Source organism: Zeus faber (assembly GCF_960531495.2).
Source record: "Zeus faber genome assembly, chromosome: 8".
In the NCBI taxonomy this organism is placed as follows: domain Eukaryota; kingdom Metazoa; phylum Chordata; class Actinopteri; order Zeiformes; family Zeidae; genus Zeus; species Zeus faber.
This window is the reverse complement of record NC_137195.1, coordinates 30,603,922-30,630,906: the sequence shown is the minus strand read 5'-3', so window position 1 is coordinate 30,630,906 and position 26,985 is coordinate 30,603,922. Positions and strand designations below refer to the sequence as shown.

General features: G+C 45.1%; 2 protein-coding genes across 7 annotated transcripts in view; both read right to left on the bottom strand.

Moving 5' to 3' along the window:
* Positions 1 to 6,638, bottom strand: part of LOC307234270 (activity-dependent neuroprotective protein 2a-like) — a 66,833-nt gene extending 60,195 nt beyond the window's left edge. For all 4 annotated transcript variants that reach the window (XM_080005906.1, XM_080005909.1, XM_080005907.1 and 1 more), the window contains exon 1: positions 6,354 to 6,638. The gene's annotated coding sequence lies outside the window, so the exon portion shown is untranslated. The remainder of the gene's footprint in view (positions 1 to 6,353) is intronic.
* Positions 6,639 to 11,957: 5,319 nt separating this feature from the next.
* LOC307234034 (putative 2-ketogluconate reductase) overlaps positions 11,958 to 26,985 on the bottom strand; it is a 30,212-nt gene continuing 15,184 nt past the window's right edge. Inside the window, exons 3-8 of one of the 3 annotated variants that reach the window (XM_080005581.1) lie at positions 15,349 to 15,399; positions 15,055 to 15,229; positions 14,738 to 14,797; positions 14,418 to 14,596; positions 13,274 to 13,370; positions 11,958 to 12,807 (exon numbers count right to left, since the gene is read on the bottom strand). In XM_080005581.1, coding sequence (XP_079861707.1) covers positions 12,654 to 12,807; positions 13,274 to 13,370; positions 14,418 to 14,596; positions 14,738 to 14,797; positions 15,055 to 15,229; positions 15,349 to 15,399 — 716 coding nt within the window. In that variant the 3' untranslated portion in view covers positions 11,958 to 12,653. Of the gene's footprint in view, positions 12,808 to 13,273; positions 13,371 to 14,417; positions 14,597 to 14,737; positions 14,798 to 15,054; positions 15,230 to 15,348; positions 15,506 to 26,985 lie in introns of all 3 variants that reach the window. The other 2 variants (XM_080005580.1, XM_080005582.1) reach the window with 2 other exon arrangements.

The following is a 26,985-nucleotide window of genomic DNA, read 5'->3' as shown; positions in this document are numbered from 1 at the left end:
GATTTTTCCTGGCAGGATAAAAACAAAACAAAAAAAAAATTGGTTGATTAATTAATCGATCAATGAATTACTTAACTAAGTAATTAATTAATGTAAATCGCGATCGATTGAATCATCAATATGTCAGGCCTACCTTGAGCGGTGACCATGCATGCTATCGGCAACATCTGATCTAAGCACAACTATGTCAATTTGGTAAATAACACACATGTATTAAACATTTATACACCTACAATTAACAATTAGAGTGTTTTTAACACTCACTCAACCAGCTTCATGACGTAGTCAACTTGAATGCTTTTCAATTAACAGGTGCTTTGTTAAAACTTTATTTGTGGAATTTCTTTGTTTCTTAATGCTTTTGAGCAAATCATTTGTTATGACAAGATAGGGTCGGTATAATAATCTTAATTTGTATAGCACCTTTAATGCACAACATTTAACTCAAAGTGTGACATTAAAATAAGGCCATCAAATTGTAACAAGAAAAGCAAAGCGAAGAATAGATTTATAAAGTAGAAAACTAAATTAAACAAATGAAACACACTCAAAACAGGGTAAGAATAAGCTCATAAAAGTAGATTGCACAAAATTGCATTTAATGAAAAAAGGGTAAATATTATACAAGATTTAAGATTTGGGCTCATCAATTGAGGCCATGAAGGATCACGATCGTTCCTCAGCAAATTATTTTTTAATTTTAACAGTCTTGGATTATCTCAAGAGTCTTGGATTTAACTGTCATAACATGCTTGTTAAATACAGCGATCAAGATGAACACCTTGTATACACCATACGGAGTAAATAGCTGTATTTGGTAAAAGACCATTATTTTGTCTGTTCTGTAGTAATTGTGTAGTCCTGTATTCCAAATTACAAAAAGAACAGCTCAACAGAGCAAAGAGAAACAACAGACCATCATTACTTTGAAGACATGAAGGTCAGTTAATTTTGGAAAATGTCAAGAACTTTGAATGTTTCTTCAAATGTAGTTGCAAAAACCATCAAGCACTCTGATGAAACTGGCTCTGATGAAGACTGCCACAGGAAAGGAAGACCCAGAGCTCCTTCTGCTGCAGAGGTTATTAGTTTATTAGAGTTACCGGTCTCAGAAATTGCCAATTACCTGCCCTTCAGATTACAGCGCAATGCTTCGGAGTTCAAGGAGCAAACACATCTCAACATTATCTGTTCAGAGGAGACTGTGTGAATCAGGCCTAAATGGCCAAATTGCTGCAAAGAAACCAATAAGAAGAGACTTGCTTGGGCCAAGAAACACAAGCAATGGACATTAGACCAGTGGAAATCTGTCCTTTGGTCTTGGTCCAAACATGATATTTTTGGTTCCAACCACGAGACGCAAAGAAGGTGAATGGATAATCTCTAAATGTGCGGTTCCCACCATGGAGCATGGAGGAGAAAGTGTGATGGTGTTTTGCTGGTGATACTGTCAGCAATTTATTTAGAATTCACGGCAGACTTGACCAGCATGACTACCACAGCATTCTGCGGCGATACGCCATCCCATCTGGTTTGCGCTAGGCTTGGGCGATTGGATGAGTTTATCTGTAATTGCCGATTGACTGAGTCAATCAGCCATTGTTTTTTTGCGCCATTTTTGTCCTTTTATCTTGCTAATTAAATGGTCTGTCTCCTTGAGAATTCAAGCTTGGCAAATAATTAACTTGTCTTTAAAACTTAGTGTGTTGCCACCGACAATATGTGTCGCTTCTCTGTGTTGTTCTCTTACTGGTGAAATCACATGCTGTTTATTTTATTGGATAGCCCACGCTTTTGGCAAACCACGTGGCTTTGATGTCACAATGAGTGATGTCACACTCAGCCAATCAGAAGCTTGACTACTATCCACCACAGTTCACCAGTCAGAGGAGAGATTCTTGGACAGATCTAATCAGCTTCAAGCCATGTTGGTCCGAAGTAACAAGTTTTGCTACATTTTCTTCTGCATGATGGTTGCAAATAATTGTCTACGGCCAAGTGGCGATGGAGAGTGCAGACTTTCTACACTGGCGTTACTGGCAAATTATTTTAATAGACAGAGGCGATGAGAAGCAGGAGATTTTTCCGAGTCCGATCAGTGAGAATGATTTGCAAAATACGCAAATATATCGGCAATCGCCGGTTGTTTTGCCCAACCCTAGTTTGGGCTTAGTGGGAGTCTGGAAACTATTTTAACAAGAGGAGATGGAGTGAGTGCTGCATCAAATGACCTGGTGTCCACAATCACCTGACCTAAATGTAATTGAGATGGTTTGAAATGAGTTGGACCACAGAGTGAAGGAAACGCTGCCAATAAGTGCTCAGCACATGTGGGAACTCCTTCAAGACTGTTGGAAGCATTCCAGGTGAGGTCATAAAGCTGGTTCAGAGAATTCCAAGAGTGCGCAAAGCTGTCATCAAGGCAGAGGCTACTTTAAAGAATCTAGAATATATTTTTATTTGCACTTTTTGGGTTACTACATAATTATGTGTGTTATTTTATAGCTTTGAAGTCTTCACTGCTATTCTACAATGTAGAATTTTTTTTAAATGAAGAAAAACCCTTGAATGAGGTGTGTCTAAACTTGACTGGTACTGTATATACTGTATGTGGCTGCAATCAGTCCTTAACTGTGGTGCAAATGCATTGGATTGTTTTATTTAGCGAGCAAGATTTGCTGTTGCTGGAGATACTGAAATAATGCCCACTGCCACAGTGTGCCGAATTATGTATTTATTACATTCAGTAGGTAATTTATTTTTCCAAATTTTAAACAATGTTATACAAATTTAAAAGACCTGAAACGTCACCATAAAAACCAGTATGAATTGGAAATTATAGACAAATAAAACACAAAAAAACGAACAAACAAAAAAAAACACTTAAGATCCCTTCCACCTAACAACACAATCCTTCATAACACAAACTTTACAGTGCATCACCATACCCACCAAGCTTCCAACTGCACAAGATTACAAAAGCAGTTACCCGCCACCAGGCCAAAGATATAACTCCAATCAACACCGTACAAAACAAGGGATTTAAAGTGGCCCTATTATGCTCTTTTTCAACAAGTTAATATATGGTCTCTGAAGTCCCCAAAATATGTTTTTAAAGTTTTTTTGCTGAAAATATCCCTCAGATTATGCACTGGAGCCATTCTAACATGAGTCCAATCCATGCCTGTCTGAAACAGGTTGTTTCAGTGAGAGAAGCCACCCTCCCCAGGCCAGTAGATCTGTAAGCCAATGGTGTTTGAGCATGGCTTCCGTGTTTCATTTATTTACTCTGTAAACTTTCATTGATTTCACCTTATCAGTCCACCAAAATCTGTTTCTGAACAAATTTGAGGCAGAAATAAGCAATCCAGTTGCTATATATATATAGCATGCTAGACCTCTACATTTATTAAAGGAAGTAAAACAATCTACTTAGTCCACACCTTCTGTTTGAGAATTACATAGCTCCTGCACAAAATGATATATGCAACCAGATGAAAGATTTGGCTCTCAAGATTTGGTTCCTGACGAGTGACTTAATAAAAAGTGATTCCATTTTTTCTTTCTTCGTTCATTTGAATCAGTTGGTATAATGCAGTGTTTTACCACCTTTTCATAATGAACTATATGTGACTGATTAACATGTTGCATTCCACAAAATATATATGTATACATTCTAAATATAATTTTGAATAGGGATGCAAATTTAAAGGAATTTCCTTAATCGATAGTTGTTAACCTTTACAAACAACCATTGATCAATTGATAACATAAAAGCTAGCTGGCGCCATGGGGAGCTGCAAATTTTGTGACTTGGCTAGAGCAGCGCTTCTCATTCCATTTCATTTCAAAGTGGAGAAGTTCAAGGCAAGACTCACTGAGCTGGCTCGCCATACAGGAATATTTACGACCCATCGTTGAGCGAGTTAAACATTTAAATTTTTTGCTACCTTCGCGGTGGAATGAGCCGGATGTTACTTACAGATATGTACAACGAAAGGCTAATAAAATGACTAAACATTACTAAAATTCTTATATATATATATATATATATATATATATATATATATATATATATATATAATAAGACACTAAATAACTTAGTTTAATATATTTTATTGGAGGAGTCATCACCATAGCAACGTATCGCTTGTTTCGTTTCACATACCTCTGCCTTGCCCCCCCATGCCATCCAGAAAGTTATCCAGTTCCCGTCCACAGTGTTCCATCTGAACGCAGCATCAGTTGTTGAGCAACAATAAGCAGTTTCCACCTCGGCATCGAGAAGTTCCCGTTTTCTAGGCGCAGCCATGTTTGTTTAACCTCTGTTTACTTCTACTACTAATTCCTGCTCCACTGGGCATTTATTTTCCCGACTGCCCCTGTCGTTTTGGTGAGTACTACTACTTCCTGGCTGGGTTTGCTTTTCTCGAAACGCCACAAAGATTCCTGGTGATACAATTAGAACAAGGCCCCAGATTGTTCAGTTCTTATGGCTAAGACAACATTTTAATAAATTAAATTCATATTATCAATTCATCTATAGTTGATTAATTGTTAACATCCCTAATTTCAACAGAAATAAATGAGAGTTCTTGGGAGAACTCCATTCACATCTGAGCCGAACTGACTCATCTGACTAATCCATTAATCACCAGAAGTCCTGCCTCGCTCACCGCGCATTACACCAACTGAATCAAACAAAACAATCTCAAATCTTTGACTCTCAAAAAATGAGAGTCCTTTAATTTTCATCACAAAAAAACTTTTATCACGGCTAACTGTTCTCACTTTCAGTGAAAAACTTGAGCTTGTTCTGATGAACACAAGAGCTGGTATTCTGGCTGGAATGGATGAATCAGTACAGCTTTGCAATTTAGATATTGCAACACAAGAGCTAGTCTTTTTTTTTTAAGTGGAATTTGAGACCTTTTCACAGAACACCTGGCAAGCTCTATGGTTGAAAACACTGGTATAACACAATGATTCACCAGTGAACGATGAACGAGAGTCAGAAGAGTCTGTTATGCTGCCTTAGGGCTCAGTTACACTCGTCAATCCTATGCAACTTTTGTGATCGGAGGTGCCAGAACGATTCATGTCCCGGCTTGACATGAGACCGCTCTGTGGCCGGATCTGGGATCGGATCTCATGTTCCCACTGCAAAACATTAAAATTTCTTTGTGATTAAATGCCGTCGGGTGCCACGGAATCAGTTGTGTGATTTTGAAGTCATAAATTATATTCAGTGTTGGGGCAATTTAAAGAGCGCGCTGTGGAGGTGACCACTGTACTCGTTTCCCCTGGAAAGGGGTGTGTGAATGCGAGAGTGTAGCCAGCACTGCTGGGTTCATATTGTAAACGTGACCTTCACAGGCACATTGCTCATCTTCAGAATGCGAAAGGTTCCTTTGAGCAACTACCTGCGATTCTACACGAGCATCTCCAGCACCGGCACGCCCACCTCTGCACACCCTTGTCTGTGTATCGGACCTGTAACTTTCCTGCACGTTGTGTTTGTGGCGGGATCAATGGGGTTAGAGGGCATGGTTTATTGTGGCCGGGTTGCTGTCTGCACTTCTATGAAATCCAATCACATTGCAAGCCAGGCCACCTCGGGATGTGGTCTGGCCAATGGGATCTCTGATGTGGTACTGATCTGGTACTGCCGAAACCTGACAGTTAATGGGTTAACTCTCAGGATCGGATCACAAAAGTAGCATTAAATGACAAGCGTAACCGAGCCACAGAAAGGAAAAACAAAAAAACATCAAATCATCAAAATTATTATAAGTGGATCTCGGAAAATCTATGACCGTCCTGGTAGAGTGCTAATGTGCCCTTGAGCAAGACACTTAAGCCCCTAACTGCTCCCCGGGCACTGTTCCTAGATACGTCATACTTTACTAGGATGGGTAAATGCAGAGAAATTGCGAATTTCCCTGTTGTGGGACTGATTAGGATATATAAATAAAAGATATATACATACACAAAGATATTGAAATATTTTCGAGTCGAAGACTTGCTCGGTCGCCCAATGACTGAAGCACGTTGCTCTCTCCGTTCACGAATCGAGCATTCTGAATGCCTTTGCGTCTGAGCCGCGAAGGAAACGAACAAACCGCTCATTTTTTCCAGAGTCACTTCCGAAAAGATTCGTTCGCCACGAACGAGTCGTTCGAGAGCCTCGCATCACTAGCGCCAAAAAACGCGCTTCTTTTGGGGTTAGCAAGGTGGTCGCCCGACTAAGCAAGCTTGGAACTGTTGTTCACGTCTGGGGGGCTTGTTTGTAAATGTACGGCGACTGGCAGCGGGTGTGTGCGAGGGCTACGTGACGGTTGACGTCCCCCCACCTGGTGATGCGTGCGGTGGTCTGCAGGCACAATGGAGCGCGGCTTCACTTTCACACCCGCGTGCTCGCGCGTCTTCCCCCTTCACCAATCCGGCGCGAGGGCTCGGACTCCGGCGTCACCTGGCGCGCGCACGAAAACTCCAGCCGACGCGCCCTCCGCGAACACGTGTCGCTGACCCCCTCACCCCGGGGCCCTACTGGACGTGGCGCGTCGAGACGTCAAATCGCCGGATCAGAAGACCCCGGTCTGTTTTTGTTGGTCGCTGCCACAGAAAAACAACTCTTCCGCGAGGTAACATGGCGGCCCGGAAGTATGGAAGTGACGTCAGCGCCGTCGGCAGGGTGTGCTGTTTAGGACTGGCCAATCAGAGGCCAGCTGCTGGAGCTACAGGGGAGTGATTGACAGGAACCTGGAAACTTCCAGGTGATAGGCAGTAAGTTCATGTGTTACCCAGACACACACACCCGTCCAAACAGCTGTCCATAACCATGGTAACCAAATAGAGATGAAGAGGAGGAGGAGGAGAGGAAGAAAGGCAGAAATGGAAGTTCCAGGGATGCAGATGTAGATGGGGAAAAGGATTCAAGATTCAAGAGGTTTATTTGTCATATACATACGATCGTACATGTATGCAGTGAAATGTCATTGCAGCACACCCGGAGATTATGCACAATAAGGACTAAACTGAACACAATAGCCAACCTAATTACTACCTAACTAACTGATTCCTAAAACGTAATGCAGTTAGTAAAAAGAACAATATAAAATAATATAAGATAAAATAAGACTCAAAAGGGTAATACCAAGTGGGGCTACAAAACAGAAATAAAGGGAATATGGGATAGGCAATTATGTATATACAGATATGTGCAGTCAAGTGGCATGTGAATAAACTGAGGTAGTGTGTGTGTGGAGATATACAGTACACAACAGTACGGTACAGCAATACAGTATCACAGAACAGCAATACAGCACGGATGATACAGTGATACACTATGCAACATACAGTAAAGTAAGGCAGGCTATGTGAGTGTCTCAGTGAGGACCCCTGGTGAGTTCAGCATTGACAGTCCTAATGGATTGCGGGAAGAAACTCCATCTCAGTCTCTGTCCTCAGTGTGTGACTGCAGAGGTGCTTGCCTGGCCGCAGCAGCTGGAACAGTCCATTGTTGGGGTGGTGAGGATCCTTCATGATCCTGCGGGATCTGCTACTACCAGGTGTAGAAGTCCTGCAGGGAGGGAAGGGTAGTTCCAGTGGTACGTTCGGCTGAACGCACCACCCCCTGCAGGGCCTGCTTATCCTGAGCAGTACAGTTCCCAAACCAGGCAACAATATTTCCTGTCAGGATGCTCTCCACTGCTCCAGAGTAGAAGGACTTGAGGATCCTCACCTTGACCCGGAATTTCTTCAGCTGCCTGAGGTGGTAAGACGTTGCCTCACCTTTCTTACCAGTCCCATTAATCACCAATGGCGCGTGCGTCCTCGGTTGTAATCCTCTCCTTAAGTCCAAAATCAGCTCCTTAGTTTTGCTGACATTTAGGAGGAGGCTGTTGTCCTGGCACCAGAGTGACAGGTCAGCCACCTCCTCATTGTAAGCCTTCTCATAGTCGTCGTTGATCAGTCCCATCACAATGGTGTCGTCAGCAAACTTGATGATAGTATTGGAGCTGGACCTGGCCACACAGTCATGTGTGTACAAGGAGTACAGGAGGGGGCTGAGGACGCAGCTCTGGGGGGGATCCTGTGTTCAGGGTGAGGGAGCTGGACATGTGCCTCCCCAACCTTACCACCTGGGGCCTGGCTGTGAGGAAGTCCAGGATCCAGGCACACAGCGGAGTGCTCAGTCCCAGCTCCCGCAGCTTGACAGTCAGTCTGGTGGGGACTATGGTATTGAAAGCTGAAGTATAGTCAATGAACAGCAATCTCACATAGGCCCCCTTCCGGCCTTCCGTCCCAGTCTACGTCAGTCAGAGCGTCCTGAAGCGCAGCCTCTGATGGGTTCGACCACTGCTTCACATCCCTCATCACTACCATTCCACGCACGATGCACAGCTTGTAAACAGGAAGTAACGAGATGGCGGCATGATCCGACTTCCCGAAAGCAGGGAGCGAAACGGTCTTATATCCGTTCTTGTACAGTGTGTAGCAGTGGTCCAAAGTTCTTTCTCCCCTGGTGGCACACGAGATGTGTTGATGGAAATGAGGCAGACCTTTAAGGTTTGCCCTGTTGAAGTCCCCAGTCACCACCATAGCCGCATCGGGACCATTGTTCTAAAGTACGCACAACACATCATATAGGTCAGATAGTGCTGTGTCGGTGTCTGCTTGTGGTGGAATATATAAACGGCTGTGATGATGACCGTGCTGAATTCCCGGGGGAGGTAGAATTGATGGCAGGAGATGGTCTAGTGTTCCAGGTTCGGCAAGTAGGAGTGTGAGAGTGTCTTGATGTTGTTGGGGTTACACCAGTGGCTGTTTATCATGAGGCAGATGTCTCCACCCTTGGATTTCCTAGACTCCTCCGACGTGTCGGCACGGAACACGGAGAAGGACTCTGCTGGACGTATGGTGTGGTCCTGCACCAGCAGGTTCAGCTGCACCAGCAGGTTCAGCCATGTCTCTGTGAGGCAGAGGACAGAACAGCTTCTCGTATCCCTTGGACTGTATCCTCGCTCGAAGGTCATCCATCTTGTTCTCCAGGTTCTGGACATTGGCAAGAAGGATGCTTGGCAGAGATAAATGGTAAGGTTGCGTCCTCATTCTGATCTGAATGCCGCTTTGGTGCCGCGGTGCTTCCCTGCGCCCACCCGTGGAACAGCGGCTCCATTGTTGTTGTATTCCTTGTTGATCGTGTTGGCGCGTAAAATCTCCGCTGGCCATTCTGGATCTGTGGATAAAAAGTCCCAAAGTTGTTGTTTCAGGAAAGTTTTTATATCCACGAGTGCATCACGGTCGTAGGAGATCACTGCCAATGAGTTTTTGTCAGACATAGTGATATAAAACGGAAAAAATACTAAAAGGTGCGTAATCAACACGGTAAACTCGCGCAGGCGACTGCAAGGGGTCGGTGCCACAATCGCATTGATTCAAATCAAGAGAAGAGTGGAGCTGTGTTGAAATCAAAATTATCATACTCCCAGTGCCAAAACTCATACACCACACAATAGACCGAGGGCTTGCGGGATGGGCGGGGTGCAAGCTATGTGGGTGGGGATGCGGCAGGCAGCTGCCATCTTGCCTGTCACAATCCTGCCCAAGCGTGCTTCTCGTCCGTCCAAAAATTTTAATCCCACTCACATTAGCTTAGAACACATACACTCCCACACCAATCCTACTCCAAACAACACTCCACCGGACCAGGGTCTGCGGGGCAGGAAGTGTGCGAGTGATTCGGGTTCGACTTGCCTGAAGGACTCGCACCCCCAACCCCGCAATTTGAACTGAAATTACCAACAGCATACATTGAGCACTGGGGTTTTCCGGGGTGGCCGGTTGCTGGCTGGTCGGTGTGGGGGCGTGGTTGGCCGGGGGGTGGTCCCCCCCTGCCGGCTGGCAGGGGGGGACCTGACGGCTTGCGCCTGGTGGCTTAGGATGTGCTGCGACCTGGCGGGGCTGCGGAGAGTGCCGCCGGGTGCCTTCCGGGGCCCCTGGGGGGACTGCATGCTGTTGTGGGTGTAGGTGGGGGGGGGGGCGGCTGTTGGCCATTTGGCTTCTGCGGCGCAGCATCTCTGCGGCAGGCGGGGGTGGTGGAGGGCCTGTATATCTGGCAGTCTGCTGGCAGTGGGGCCTATGTGAGTCAGTGAGGACCCCTGGTGAGTTCAGCATTGACAGTCCTTATGGCTTGCGGGAAGAAACTCCATCTCAGTCTCTCTGTCCTCGCTGTGTGACTGCGGAGGTGCTTGCCTGACCGCAGCAGTGAGGATCCTTCATGATCCTGCGGGATCTGCTACTACCAGGTGTAGAAGTCCTGCATGGAGGGAAGGGTAGTTCCAGTGGTACGTTCGGCTGAATGCACCACCCTCTGCAGGCCCCGCCTAACCTGAGCAGTACAGTTCCAAAACCAGGCAACATTGTCGCCCACTTGGCACTCACGCCGGGTGGGGCGGGCGGCTCAGGCGGGGTGTCGGTCAGTCGCCATGGGGCCGGGATCCAGGCCGGCGGTCCGTGCCTTGCACCCGCAGCCCGCGTTCTGTGCCTGCGGCTGTGTCTTGTGCCTGCACCTAGGGGTTGGTTGTATGTGTGCGCCCCTGGGGTGTGGGTTCTCCTCGTGCTCCCTGGGACTGGGTAATGCACCTCGGGTTTGGGCGTGGGGGTTGCTCCGCGGCCCTCTGGCTTTTCTGGGGGCCCGGGGGTCTTCTGTGGCTGCAAGGCAGGGTACTCGGGCCTTTCCTGCAGCTGTAGGGTGTCTACAGGGCTGCAGAGTTCGGTGGGCTCCGGGGCCCTTTCCGCTGCTTGGAGGCGCTGGGACATAATACCGACCTTCTACACCAGTAACAATGTTCCAGTTTTCCTGGACCTAATTCACTGTTTTTCAATACATGTCACCCAATGTTCATGTTTTTGTGTAAATGTTGTTTGTTGCGGCGGCGCGACTGGTGTTCAACCAGCCAAAGAGGGCACATGTCACTCCGCTGCTCATCGAGCTCCACTGGTTACCTGTAGCCGCCCGCATCAAGTTCAAGTCTCTTATGCTGGCCTACAGAGTGATTGCTGGGAATGCTCCCGCCTACTTAAATGCTCTTGTAAGAGCACATGTTGCCCCCCGGATGCTGCGCTCGTCAAATGAGCGTCGCCTGGCTCTGCCGGCCATACAGCCACGGCAATCCAGGCTATTCTCATTTGTAGTTCCACGTTGGTGGAACGAGCTGCCAAAAATGACCAGAGCGGGGACCTCCCTCTCTGTCTTTAAGAAGCACTTGAAGACCCAGCTCTTTAGTGAGTACCTCCTGTCCTAATCTACAATTACTTTGCACCACCTTGCAGTATTTATTGTTACACCAATGTTGTTGTTACACTAATCTCTGTCGCAATGTAGCTGAATGTTATTCTCCCTTGTAAGTCGCTTTGGATAAAAGCGTCTGCCAAATGACTAAATGTAAATGTAAATGTAAATGTATGTTCTATGTTTATTTGTCTCAACTATGGTGAATCTCCCCTTCTTGGAGTAGTGATCAGTTGTTTATAGACCCAAACATGACAAATAGTTCTCCAAAGAGGGGGGTTGGTGGTGGCTCTCCATAACCAAAAACTGTGCTCTTGTCATTCTTCAGGTCATCCACAGGACAGAGTTATTGCAGCAGTTCTTGATGATTAATAAAAGAGTTGCATTGCAGGTTGAGAAGTTGAACTCCACTTGCAGACGAACTCTGTCCTGGATGCAATGGCACAAATACTGTGTTGTATGCCCAGCATGCTGACAGCACAGGTTAAAAAAAAAAAAAAAAGATCATCATCGTCAATTCTTGATATTCTTTCTATAGCTCTGACCTCACAAGAGCATTATGCAGACTAGCTTTTACTTTCTTAACCACATGGCATTGTTGTCACTGGATGCCTGCAAAATAACAAAACCAAAAAATATTCTGAAACACAATGTGTCCATATATATTTATTTAATTCACTGACCTCCCATCAGCTTTTTTTTCCCCCTCCAGTTGATTCTTTCACAGATCAGGTTTACTTAATGGATTGAATTACAAGCCACTCCATTAACATCCCAATTAACAAATGGAAACAATTCAACTGTAGCAGTACTCCCTGTTCTGCTGAAACCACGCCCAATCGTATTAATTGAATCAAACTCCCGGCTGTTAGCTTAGTTTATTTCACCACTGCTGCTCCGTTTCGACCTGGTGTTTCGTGTTAGGGGAGGGGCCATGCCAAGTCGGGCAACCGTGCGTCATCCAGACCAGATGTAGTCCCGCCCAAAAAATCTGGACTACAAAAATGGTGAGGAACAGTTTAATGGTCTCCACAATTCAAGACTACATTGTTCAGTCCTTTCAACAATTACTTTCTAACATGTATAATGTTAGAAAGTTTAAAAAGTTTAGAAACAAATCTCAGAATTCACTTTACAGGGAAATTAAATCAACAGACATTTTCTTTGTATCCGGTGCCCTTTTTATACAGTTCCCTTTAAGAGATTAGCTATGAATACTTTTCCTTTCATATCGAAAACATACTTTTTACAGGTGTATGCAGAATGTGTATTGCAAGGTATCAAAACTTGTATTGGGTTAAACATAAGAAAGCTGGATTATAGATACCTCCCCACCACATGGGGGCACTCTTTTAAATCAGACTGTGACTTCATCTGGGGGTGTTTCCCCAGCCATTGCTGCAAGGGCATTGGTAAGCATTCTCTGCACCATGTGCCCACTGGTCTCCAATGTGTGAGTCCCCATGTGGGGCAATACAATGACATCTGGAAGTGACAACAAGGGGTGGTCTCTGGAAACACACACACACACACACACACACACACGCGGCATCATTCAATACATTTCTTCTTCCGTAACGCAAAATAATGACTAGATAAAGGTTCACTTTTACTTCATTTTCAGAAAATTGGCCTACGTCCTTAATTATATGCTTTTTTATAGACATCTTGATTTCAACCCTTTAGATCACTCAGTGTTGCAATGAAATACTCCTCTGTCCAGACTTCATTGTAGTATAAATCCAGTATAAATATCTGATGTCCACCATGATTTGATCGCTATATTGCATAATGTACAACGTATAAAGTATAATTTAAGCCATGCCTATTCTCATGAAATTGGTCTCTATCCTGCACATTGTTGTCAACGAGCATGCAACAATAAACTATTACACATAAGTTTTTCTGCTTTAAAAAGCAAGATTGATAACCACTATAATGACTATATCCAACAAGTGTGCATGTATATGCGCGCACCTGGGCAGTGGTTCAGGGTAGGTAACATCCAGTGCTGCACTTCGTATCCATTTATTCTGAAGTGCTTCAACAAGGGCCTCCTGATCTACTACCATACCTACAGACAGACAGACAGACAGACAGACACACACACACACACACAAAAAGTGTTTTTTGCTGTCAAAACATGTTTTAGAAGTTTCCATCCAACATATTTGGTATCACGTTACGTACTAATTGAGTAGGTCAGCAGTAAGCTTTGTGAAAGCTACATAACTTGTTATAACTGTTATTGGTCCCATTCAACCCTTATTGGAACCATCTAATCATCCAGTTTTGTTTATGTAGCTAGGTACAGTGGTACCTTGGTTTACGAGTGCACTAACATACGAGTTTTCCGAGTTACGAGCCGTCGTTCGGTCCATTTTTTTGTATTGATTTGCGAGCAAACATGTGAGTTACGAGGAGCAAGCTTCAGGTACGCCACCGCTAGTTGGCGTGGCGAGCAAATGCGGCCAGCATCCCACGTCTCACTCCTTCACTTCACGTAGTTACCTGACCGTGGAAGCATCTCTTTTGTGTTTTGTGCTCAAGTTTTGTTCTTTTTATGCAGTTATTCTGCCAAAAAAAGAAAAAAATCTAACCATGGGTCCTAAGAAAGTAAATGCTGAGAAGAAGAAGCGGATGATGTCAATTGAATTAAAGCATGAAATTAAAGAAAACCTTGAGCAATTCTCTTCGACATTCTCTTGTATTATGTTTTTATACAATATTTGTTATTTTTAAATACATTTTTCTTATTTAAAAACACGTAACAAAAAATATTGGGCTGGTTTTTTGGGGGCTGGAACGGATTATTTGCATTTCAATTAATTTCAATGGGGAAAATTGATTTGCTATACGAGCAGACTGAATTACGAGCTCTGTCACAGAACGAATTAAACTCGTAAGTCAAAGTACCACTGTATATCATTGCATTGTCAGATACTCATGCCAGCATTTTGTGGCACGAGTACCACTATACAAGTTTGCTAGTATTTTTGCATACTAATTGATACATGCTTTCCGTTTGTCTCTTTCAGGCATTAAAAATGACATTATACAAAATAGTATAATGGCATGGAATTTTAAATGCAACCTAAGTGTGAATGGGTGAAGGCTCTACCTCTGCTGATGTTGATAAGGGTGGCACTGGGTTTCATGGCTGACAGCTGCTCTCGTCCAATCAGATGTGTCGATTGTTTGGTTAAATTAACTGCCACCACAATAAAGTCTGACGTGCCTAACAGATCAGCCAGCATGGGGCAATACGTTGCTCTGACCGAGCGCTCCTCCTCCTCCGGCCTGTGAAAGAAATTATTCAAAATGATGTATTAAATGTAGTTATTACGCAACTCAATTCTGATTGGTCAATAGTGGCAATCAGCAGTCAGTTATCTCTGAATAATGACCACTGTTTGTTAATGCCTGCCTGGATTCACATACCTCATGTCACTCTGCCTGCATGGTCTTGTTAACATTTGCGAGTGGGGACATCTTGTGGTGCTACATAGAAACTACAATTGAAAACTTGTAATCTTAATGTATTTTATTTAGTAAGTGGCCGTTATTAAGCAAAATTGAGTGTCATTAAGCCACCAGTATTGGTTGGGCTCAACTTGAGGTTTCTTGCAGGATGTCTGTGGCTTATTTACTTATGCCAGCCACCTGAACAAATCCTTCCCCAGAGAAGGTTCAGGTTTGACTGAACATAATGAGCTCTAATAAGTGTAATTCCATTGAGAAAGAAACGTTTGCCCTACCTGCGGTTCCTGTTGTGATAAAGTATCTTCATGTCAAAGGCTGCCGCCCTTTTGGCCACTTTGTACCCAATGCGACCCATTCCCACGATTCCAAGCGTCCCGCCGCTTATGTCTGTCCCCAAGAGGCTTTCGTCCAAGTCCTCCCCATCCTTATGGTCCCGAGAGAACCGATCGCCTACCAGGTGGGAGAAGAAAATTATAATAGGGAGGAAAAAGACTTTCCATAGCCATAAAAGCTGATTGGATGTTCCTCCAAATCTAACAAAGCAGTTAAATAATAAATTAATCATGTACCTTGGATAATTCTTCTACCAGATGTCAGCATCAGACCCATGGCCATGTCAGCTGTAGAATTGTCCACAACATTAGGAGTATTCGACACTTTAACACCAAAACTGTTGATGAGGGCAATTTCCAAGTGATCCACTCCTACACCCCCATTTACTATGGCCTAGATAGACAGTTACAGAACAGAAGGGCAGACAGACAAAAAGTTAAATACTTCAATTAAGCAAATGTATCTGCCAATGGGGTGAGAAAAAATGCTTTTCTTAAAATAAAGTAATATAAATGAATGTATGAATATACATATTATTGTACTTAAAATAGGTTAAGATTGGGAGTGGGAGAGCATTGAAAGTCTGCCGTTCTCTTTAGAAAATGACTTATTTCACTCAAATTAATCTCTGAGAATTAGACTTGAAAATAGTTAAAGACATAATTTTCTCAAACCTAGCTGAATAGTCTGATACACATTTCTAGACGAGTAGAATGATCTCAAAACAAAACAAAAATGATTTGCAATAGGTTCTATCTTGTCAGGATTTAACAAACAGCCACTCTGATTTTTATATGCAGAAAACTTCTCATTGCCATACCTACCAATGCTTCTGCCCAATGGCGTCATAATTCCTCTTTTGGTTTACACCAGATGTTGCCTATGGTATCTGAAACACGTTTGTCTGGCCCCCTGAATTGATCAAATTACTTACTCTATTTCCACATAACAACCATTGACTTATCCAGTGGATGACGGTGTGTGTGCTTAAAGCCATTTAACTATAGCCAGTAATGGAAGAAAGTAATATTTTCAGTGCCTACACCATTCTAATTTCTTGGTGAAGTTGTCTAAGTTGGACATTTTATCTAGTCGTAAAAGATGAATTATATTTAAATTATATGAGCCACATTTTTGGTTTGTTGGTTGTGAGACATCTGTAACTTGGATCCGAAAGTCCGAAACCAACTAATTTCAGTAAAATTCACACACTGATTGCTGAGAAAAATACTTTACCCAGTGAACGGCCCTAACAATGTAGAAATACATTCAGTCAAATGTAAATGTATGGTCTGGTACATCAGTCTTGAATGATGCAGCATTTTTTTATTATGCACATTATTCCACATTAAGAAATTAAACAGCAGTTAATTTACTTACACAATGGAGAATGAAGGTATTGACAAAAAAAAGAAATGTCATACAGTGTGTGGCTCAAGTCTGTTTCAGATCATCACACACACACACACACACACACACACACACACACACACACACACACACACACACACACACACACACACACACACACACACACACACACACACACACACACACACACACACACACACACACAAAAAGACTTAAGAGATTTCCAAAAGACACCATCAGACATTTGAAGTCGGACCAATACTGAAACTTCACTATTTCCTGCGATCACTCACTTGATTAAATGGTTTACATAGATAATGTTCAAGGTTTGTAGACATAAAAACTTAAGGATCACATCTTGAGATTCTAGCACACGATTTAGGGACCAAGACTCAGTCTTAAGATACTATCAAACCAACATGATATTCCGCAAGTGTTTCTGACCGTCTCAAATCAAGGAGCATCTTCGGTAGGGGTGTCACGATTCTCTAAATCCATGATTTGATTTGATTTTTGATTTTAAGGTCACGATTTGACTTAAAAATTTTACTTTTTCCCCCAGCACTGATGGCTATGCCATTGTTAGACTATCGAGTCGTGATTTTTGAGCTGCAGCAATATGAAATAAAACGTACTTCTCCAGTACAGTGCGCGGTGTTGTACCGACCACTTAAGTGCCACAAAAACTTTATACAGGAATTTGCAGACTTCTTGGTGGGTATCATGTTAAAATATGACCATATTTTAATTGTCGGTGATTTTAATATACATTTGTGCTGTGTAAACAGACCTCTCGCCAATGACTTCTCTAATCTCATTGCTTTTTTTTACCTCACTCAGGCCGAACGCAAAAAAGTCACACACTAGACCTGGTGCTGTCCTTTGGTCAATCTGTATTAGCAAAATCTACCACATATGTATATCTGATCATCTTCTTATTTTCTGCTACAGCCCCTAATATTGCTTCTTGTGTTCCTGCACGCCACCTCCGTTCGATTACTCCGCTAACTGCGTCGCAGTTTTCTAATATTTATAAGACTCCTTAATTTTTAACCTGGGCAGTTATGGCATTCTCAATGCCGAGGAGCTTGTCGAGAACTACTCACACTCTCAGACGTGCTTGTAGACGCGCAGAGAGAAAGTGGAAGAAGGACAAGCTCCAAGTCTCCTGAGGAATTCTGCGGGAGTGCTTCTCTAATTACCAGAGAGTTGTAAAAACTGCAAAAAGAGTTTATATCTAAAATTGTCTCAGTTAACAGCCATAAACCTCAGGTCCTCTTCAACACTTTAAATTATCTCATGAATCCCTGTGATACACTGTGTATTGTGCGAACTCCTACATGCTGTCAAAACTTTCAGATCCCCCCCCCCCCCCCCCCTCATCGATAAGATATCTGCTCTTAGATGTTCTCCGACTTCCTTTTCCATTGACCCGTCAGTCGTCCCTTTGTGCCCAGCTGTCTTGGATCCGTTTAAACCAATATCATTATCCTTCTTATCAGAGGTAGTTATACGTCTGTGGCCTACAAGTTGTCCCAGAGATAGCATTCCCTCTCACCTTCTAAAAGAGGTTTGTAATACTTCTGGTTTAAGTATTCTTGTTTTAATGGATACCTCTTTTACTTCACGGTGTGTTCCAGCTGCTCTTAAACATGCTGTAGTACAGCCTCCTATCAAAAAGAGAAACCCTCCGTTCTCTCCAACTTTCGCCCAATCTCTAAATTACCTTTCTTGTCCAAAGTCCTGGAGAAAGTACTTGATAATCAAACTTCTATTTCTAAATGATCTAAATGATGGCATTCAGTTAAAGTTTCAGTCTGGTTTTAAACAACGTCACAGTACCAAAACAGTATGGACACTCTGTGGCTATTTGAGTGCTTTAAGATCTGACAGCTGCCTTTGACGCAGTGGATCATAGTATCCTTTTATCACGTTTCTAACACTGCGTAGGCATCGAAGATACTGCCCTTAAATGGTTGCAGTCTTACCTGCTGTATAGGAAGTTCTCGGTACAGTGAGCAGAGTATTATTTTACCACGGCCTCACTTACTTGTGGGCTGGCCTCATGGCCAGCCCACCAGTTCCTGCTGGACAGTTCCTGCTGGACTGTTTAAATTATATCAAAACGGTTGCCTGGATGAAGTTACATTTTCTCAATCTTAATGAAAATAAATTGTTTTATTTGGACAAACTGGCCCAGTGGACAATTGTGATACTCTTGGCCCTTTAGCTTCTTACAATCGCTCCACCTTTAAATTTGATACACATATTAGATCAGTTGTCAAAACCTGCTTCTTCCGGCTAAGAATCCTAGCCAGGGTTAAGGCATAGCTCTCTCCTAATGACCTTGAAAGAGTTATTTATGCTTTTATTACTTCTTGGTTGGACTACTGCAATTCTCTGTATGTGGGTATAGATAAATCTTCCCTAAATCATCTGCAACTAGTAAAAAACGCAGCTGCTCGTCTACTTAGTGGAACCAGAAAGCATGAACATATAACACCAGTATTGGCTTCCTGTCTGCTTTAGGATTGATTTTTTTTTAAGATTTTATTGCTTGTTTTAAAGGTTGTCAATGGGCTGGCACCACCATATCTTGCTGAACTTATCCACCACTATACAGGTACTCCTCATTCAACGACCGAGTTCCGTTTCTAGGACCAGGTCGTTAAGGGAATTGGCTGATAATCGAGGACCCGTGATATTTCATGGTAAGGGGGCGTGGCAATTGCGAACACTAATGTAGTGAATACTGACAGACTGCGGGAACAAGACTGAGAACGGTGATGTGCGATGAGATGCTTGATGCTGAGACGCAGCGTACAATACAGACTGGTCGGAGAGCTGGTCGTAAGTCCAAACGGTCATTAAACAGGTAGGCCGTTAAGTGAGGAGTACCTGTACTCCATCTAGAGCACTAAGGTCAACAAACCAGGTGGTCCTGGATGTTCCGTGACCCAGGCTCAAAAGAGACTGCGCAGTGGTGGCCCCTAATCTTTGGAATAGCTTGCCTATACACAAGATCTGCCAATACCGCAGAAACCTTCAAGTCTCTGTTAAAAAAACCCATCTTGTGCTGCAATTCTTTTATTGAGATGTATATATTTCCTTCATTTTTATTTCTTACTTTATTAATAATTTGTTTGTCTTCATTTTTACGAGTATGTTCTATTTTTAATTTTTATTTGCTATCTGATACAACAGTTTTACTGCATTCCCATGGTGCTTCTGTATTATTCATGTAATTCATATTTCAAACCTGTTCAGCACTTTGGTCAACTGTAGTTGTTTTAAAATGTGCTTTACAAATAAACTTAAATTTGATTTGTAAAGTAAATCCCTTTTTTCTCAATAAGCAACTTTTATTTGAATATTAAAAATGATAAATAATAACAAATAAAGCTTTACTAAACTAGACTTTGGAATAATAAACAATATGTTACTTATGGCACTACTTTTAAGTTACTCATCCAAATAAGCGCATACAAACTTGAGGCTATTTTTGCAAGAAGAGAACGCTAGTAAAAGGCAAATTACTACCCGCAGCTCTAATCAGAGCGGCCTTTTCTCCAAACAAAGCAAATAAAGACTAAATGTATTTAATTTACTCCGTTTCCTGCTACTCCTCAACTATATGTCGGTCCTGAAAAAATCCTGTGTTTTCATGGCCCGTGGCAAATGCCCAATAAGTACAAAGACATCATAGCTAAGTCATTAAGTAATTTACTAACTTACTAAGCTAACTGAACTAATGAGTACAAGAACACAATAGCTAAGGAATTAACTCACTAACTAAACTAACTGATTCCTAAAACATAATTCAGTTAATAAATGTAATAAAATAAGCATTAAAAGATAATATACTGAACGGGATGCAAAATAGATATAAGAGGAATAGACTGTGTATATACTGATATGTGCAGTAAAGTGGCCTGTGAATAAAGTGAGGTAGTGTATGTTGAGATATACAGTACAGTATACCACAGGCCACGGTCCACAATACAGTATACAATACTGTATTAGTAGTAGTATTGAAGTAGTACGCCAACACAGCAATACAGTAACAGTACAGTATGCAGTATAATGTGCAATATACATTACAGTAATGCAGTGGGGGCCTGTGTCTCAGTGAGGGCCCCTGGTGAGTTCAGCGTTGACAGTCCTTGTGGCTTGCGGGAAGAAACTCCGTCTTAGTCTCCCTGTTTTCACTGCGTGACTGCGGAGGCGCTTGCCCGACCGCAGCAGCTAGAACGGTCCGTTGTTGGGGTGGTGAGGATTCTTCGTGATCCTGGGGGCTCCTCTACTACACCTCCTGGTGTATAACTCCTGCAGGGAGGGAAGGGTAGTTCCAGTGGTATCTTTGGCTCCGCACCAGCCTCTGCAGGGCCCACCTGTCCTGAGCACTACAGTTGCCAAACCAGGCAGTGATGTTGCCTGTCAGTCTGCTCTCCACTGCTCCACAGTAGAAGGACTTGAGGATCCTCACTGAGACCCTGAATTTATTCAGCTGCTGCGGTGGTAAAGACGCTGCCTCGTCTTTCTCACCAGAGTGTCTGCGTGTAAGGTCCATGTTAAGTCCTCTGTGATGTGGACTACCAGGTACTTGAAGCGAAGGCGGTCTTCGGCACAGGGATGACGGTGGACCTCTTGAAGCAGGACGGGACCACCGACTTGGCCATGGAAGCATTGAATATCCTAGTGAGCACTGGGGCTAGCTGGTTAGCACAGGTCTTCAGAACTCGCCCAGATATGCCATCTGGGCCCGCAGCTTTCTTGGTGTTCACACCAGCAAAGTCCTCCTGATGTCATGCGTAGACACAGAGTGTGCGCTCATCCCCAACGAACTCCAATTTGCTGGCAAGCTAGCGGTGTTGTTGCCAACCTCAAACCGGGCATAAAAGGAGTTCAGTTCGTTGGCTAGGGAGGCGTCCACATTTGTGGCTGTGGAGGGACTGCTCTTGTAGTTAGTAATAGTCCGCAGCACCTGTCACAAGCATCTGGTGTCCCGTTCCTCCATCTGTCACTCCACTGTATCTCTGTATGTCCATTTAGCATCCTTCACAGTGCAGTTTGAATGACGCCGCTTTGTACTTGTCCATGTTGCTGGATACAAGACCCTGTAAGCGGCTGTGGGAGCATTCACAGTGCCGCAGATGGATTGATCAACCCACAGATTCTGGTTAGGAAATATGGTAACTTTCACCGTGGGAAGGATGTTGTCCACTAACGTAGCTATAAAACTCATAGCTACTTTTGTAAACTGGCTGACGTCACTGGAACTTGATTGAAACATGTCCCAGTCAACGTCACTCAGAGCGTCCTGAAGCGTGGCCTCTGATTGGTCCAACCACCGCTTTACGTCCATTTTTACTACCTTTCCACGTACATTTACATTTAGTCATTTAGCAGACGCTTTTATCCAAAGCGACTTACAAGGGAGAATAACATTCAAGCTACATTGCAACAGAAACATTAGTGTAACAATAAATAAATACTGATATGTAGTGCTAAGTAATTACTTAGTAAGTTAGGAGAGGAGGTGCTCTCTGAAGAGCTGGGTCTTCAAGTGCTTCTTAAAGACAGAGAGGGAGGCCCCTGCTCTGGTGGTTTTTGGCAGCTCGTTCCACCAACATGGAACTACAAATGAGAATAACCTGGATTGCCGTGGTTGTTCAGCCGGCAGAGCCAGGCGACACTCATTTGACGAACGCAGCATCCGGGGGGTAACACGTGCTCTTACAAGAGCATTTAAGAAAATAATCTCAACGCGTCTACCAGTCACGCCCCATTCCTCCGTGCCCCATCCCCACACTGTTTTTATCTGTATTATTTGGAGGAACAGGGCTCATCTTTCTGTGTCTCCGCGTTTGCGTCTGTATCCAGGCGTGGACGATTCACACATATAAAAATATATTTAGGATTCCCCTGTCCCCATGTTTTATGCTGTTATTGTAATGTACATTGACTGACAAAAGAAAAGAAAAAACGAGTGCTTGACTTGAAGAATCTCAGTCAACAGCTTTCCGACTGATGATTAGACTCGTTGACTTTCAAGAGGCAGCCCTACACTAGTCATTTATTTTTTTTATTTTTTTTTTTAAACCTGGGCTATCAGCATGCTTGGCATACAACACAGTATTGGTATGCCATTGCATTTAGGACAGAGTTAATCTGCAAGTGGAGTTCAACATCTCAAACTGCAATGGCGCTCTTTATTCATTCTTTAATCATCAAGAACTGGCCAGCCAGCGGGGCCCCCATGCCCACCAATGCCCACCAATGCCCCAAGCAAATGCAAGGCCCGCCATACCACCACCGACCAGATGCTCCACCCGGCCACAGTGCCCATCCACATAGTCGAGTGCGCATCACACACGACCCCACCCCTCCCACCAACCACCGCAGACAGTCAGTTATGTGACCCCTCCACCACCGCTGTTACCCGGGGCAGCCGACACAGAGAAGCCACACAGCGGGAGCAAGGCCCACAGCCGCCTCCCGCACCAGAACCCACACCGGTGAGCAGCCTCCAAGGGGCCTTGGAAAGTGGGTTGTAGCAGGCCAGAAACCACCCAGTACCAGAGGAAAGTCGTCAGCTGTGGACAGCAATCCGGCCATGATGTGGACAGAATACTGGCGAGTCGGCTATGTCATTAAACCACGGCCCCAGTGTGCCTGGGTAACCCTCTCTCCTCAAACCCTTCCACAGCCTCACAGAGCCGTTCACCTTTTGTAAATCGGATGCAACGACCACGCAAAGAGTGGAGTACATTAGCTACCTCGTAAACAATTAGCCAAGCAAGGTTGGCTCGCAGGTGCGTGGTGGTGGGTGTGCTGGCGCTGGAGATGCTCAATGTAGTCGCTCAAAGGAATCTTTTCCCATTCTCAAGTTGAGCACCCAGTCGGTCCAATCCCAGATCTGGCCACAGAGCTCGCATTCAAGTGTCAAGTCAGGACACTAGGTCTGTGATCAGATCTGGCGCATCAGATCACAATATTCGCATTGAAACGACAAGTGTAACAGAGCCTTTAACAACCCTTCAGGTGACAGACAAGACCAGTCACTCGTGGACTCCTCTATTACGCCCATGTCCAGCGTGGACTCTAATTCCGCCTGCACTATCTTGCGTTTGTGTTCGGGCAGGCGATACGTCCAAGAGCGCACCTTCACCCCTGGGGTCATCTCCACAAGGTGATGTATGAGGGACGTGAGGCCTGGCAGGGAGGAGAAAACATCTGAGAAATGACGCTGAAGTGCAGCTACGTCCGCCCTCTGGGACGGAGAGAGATCACTTAACAGGGCCGCGGTACGATCGGCCGCTTTTTGAACCTCGACCTCGCTAACCTGTCGTGTGACCACAAAAGGCCCTTGCCACTTCGCGAGCAATTTAGTGCTGGACGTAAGGAGCCCGGAGCAAATTTTCCTGTGATACCGGCCGAATCAGCACGTGTAACTTTGCTCTCAGGTCCATAACATACTGTATTTCATTCTTACTGATGCTAGGACCTTCCTCCCAGTTTTCTTTAATTAGGTCTAGCACCCCGGGGTCTCCTGCCAAAGAGGAGTTCAAAGGGAGAAAATCCTGTGGAGGCCTGGGGAACCTCCCGCACTGCAAACAACAGGGGGTCCAACCACTTGTCCCAATTACGGCTATCGTCGTGAACAAACTTTCGAATCATGTTTTTCAGCGTTTTATTAAACCGCTCCACCAGACCTTCAGTCTGGGGATGGTAAATGCTGGTCCGAATTGAGCAGACGCCGAATTGAGCAGAAGTGTACGTGACTTTAAAGGTAGTGGCCTGGTCGGTCAGGGTTTCCTTTGGAATCCCGACTCGGGAGATGACCTGAAACAGCGCCTGCGCCACACTTATGGCCGTAATACTGCGCAGGGGCACTGCTTCTGGGTACCGGGTTGGATAATCCACTAGGACTAACACAAAACGATACCCATGGGCACTGTGGTCTAATGGCCCGATGAGGTCCATACTGAGTCTTTCGAACGAGGCCTCGACTAGGAGGAGGGGCCTCAACGGCGCTCTTGGCGTAGCCGGAGGGTTGACTAACTGGCACTCGGGACACGCACATCTGCCCAAATGCCCGGCCAATAGAAGCGGGCCATTATCCGCTGTTGTGTTTTCTCGTGACCGAGGTGACCAGCCATCCGGTTATGGTGGCGCCTGGAAGAGCAATCCCCGGCGGCCCTTCGGTACCAACAACTGGGTTATCTCCTCTCCTGTCTGAGTGTCACGGCTCACGCAATATAACCTGTCTCTTATCACCGAAAAATATTGGGGAGTGAGCACGGCGTCTGGGCGTGTTAATACGCCATAGATTTTAACTACCCCCTCAAAGGCCCCACGTAGGGTCGCGTCTCACGACTGCTCCAGCGGAAAATCGTCGTTAGGGAAGGTTACAGGGACCAGGGAAGACTCTACTTGGGCTCCCGCCACGCTCACCGACGACCCCTCCACATCACCGTGTGCCACGCAACACTCACATTTCCCTACCGTCAGTGAATGCACTCCCCCAGCCTCGCTCATCAACACGTTAAACTCTGGCCAATCCGTGCCGAAAATCAGAGAGTGCGACAGGCGGGAACTAACCGCAGCCTGTACCCTATGCTTTTTTCCCTTGTGACAAATTTCGAGCCGGACCATCAGATACGTGTGAATATCCTCATGCACACAACGAACCTCCACCTGTGATGCCTCCACCAAGGCCCCGGGTCGAACCAGGCGTTGCTAGACCATTGTCTGTCAACAGCCCGAGTCCCGCAAAGCCTGATATCTACCCCCTTGTAGCGCAGCGACACGGAGGTCGCAGTGGAGGAGGGGGAGCCCCAGGGGGGAACTACCCTGGAACCCCCAGTCCATCCCATGGAGGACTTTCCTCTGGAACAATCGCAAGACGATACGCTTTGCGGGGACTTTGAGCGGGTAGATAAAATCATGGCGTGTTAGTGTGTCAAGAAGCTGCGCTCACTCACCCGTATTTTTCGGTGATTAGGGATAGATTACGTTGAGTGAACCGTGACCCGATTGTTGGTCCCTAAAAGCCGCCGGGATTTAGTCTTCCAGGCGGATCATTATAATCCAATGGCCGGTCACCTAAGGACACAAAAAAACACTCAAGCAGATAATGGCCCGTTTCTGCTGATGCCTGTCCCAGGTGTCAGCGGGTGAATCCACCAGCTATTCCCAGAACGCCGTTGAGCCCCCTCCACCTAGTCGAGACTCCATTCGAGAGAATCGCTATGGTTCTCATCGGGCCATTAGACCGCAGTGCTCGGGGCTATGAATTCCTGTTAGTCCTAGTGGACTACGCAACCCGATACCAAGAAGCAGTGCCATTGCGCAGTATTATGAAGGCTCTGTTTCAGGTTATCTCCTGGGTCGGGATTCCGAAGGAAATCCTGACCGACCAGGGCACTTTGTTAATGTCACGCACACTGCGCAAACTGTATGGGTTACTAGTGTTTGCTCAATTCAGACTAGCGTTTACCACCCGCAGACGGATGGCCTGGTCCAGCGCTTAACAAAACGTTGAAAAACATGATGCGGAAGTTCGTCCACGATGACATCCGAAATTGGGACACATGGCTGAACCCCCTGTTGTTTGCGGTGCGGGAGGTTCCCCAGTCCTCCACGGGGGTTTTCCCCCTTTGAGCTATTGTTCGGCAGGAGACCGCAGGGGGTGCTCGACCTGATTAAAGAAAACTGGCAGGAAGGTCCCAGCATCAGTAAAAATGTGGTCCAGTACGTCCTGGACCTGAGAGCAAAGCTACACACCTTAGGGCAGGAATCACGGGAGAACTTGCTCCAGGACCAGGAACGTCAGTGCCATCTGTACAACAGGGGGGCTCGGTTAAGACAATTCTCACCGGGAGACAAGGTGTTAGAACTACTCCCTATGTCCAGCTCGAAATTACTAGCAAAGTGGCAAGGGCCCTTCATGGTCACACGACGTGTGGGGGAGGTCAATTATGAGGTCAAACGCACAGACGGGGGAGGGGGGTCTTAGAGGCCATGCTAGACATGGGGGTAATAGAGGAATCTACGAGCGAATGGTCCAGCCCCATCGTGCTAGTGGATAAGCCTGATGGGTCAGTGTGGTTCTGCATAGATTACCGGAAGGTGAACGCGGTGTCAAAGTTCGACGCCTACCCGAAGCCCAGCGTCGACGAGCTTCTTGACGGGTTAGGTACGGCTCGGTTTTTTACGACATTGGCTTTAACCAAGGGCTACTGGCAGATTCCCTTGTCCAAGCAGTCCAAGGAAAAATCAGCCTTCTCCACTCCGCAAGGCCTTTACAAATTCCAAGAGCTTCCGTTCAGGTTGTTTGGTTCCCCCGCGACCCTTCAGAGACTCATGGACAGGGTCCTGCACCCGCATACAGCATTTGCCCCTGCATATTTATTCATTATTCATAGCGATACGTGGGAGCAGCATATCCAGTATGTGGACACAGTGCTAGCGTTCCTGAGGTGCGCGGGGCTCACCGC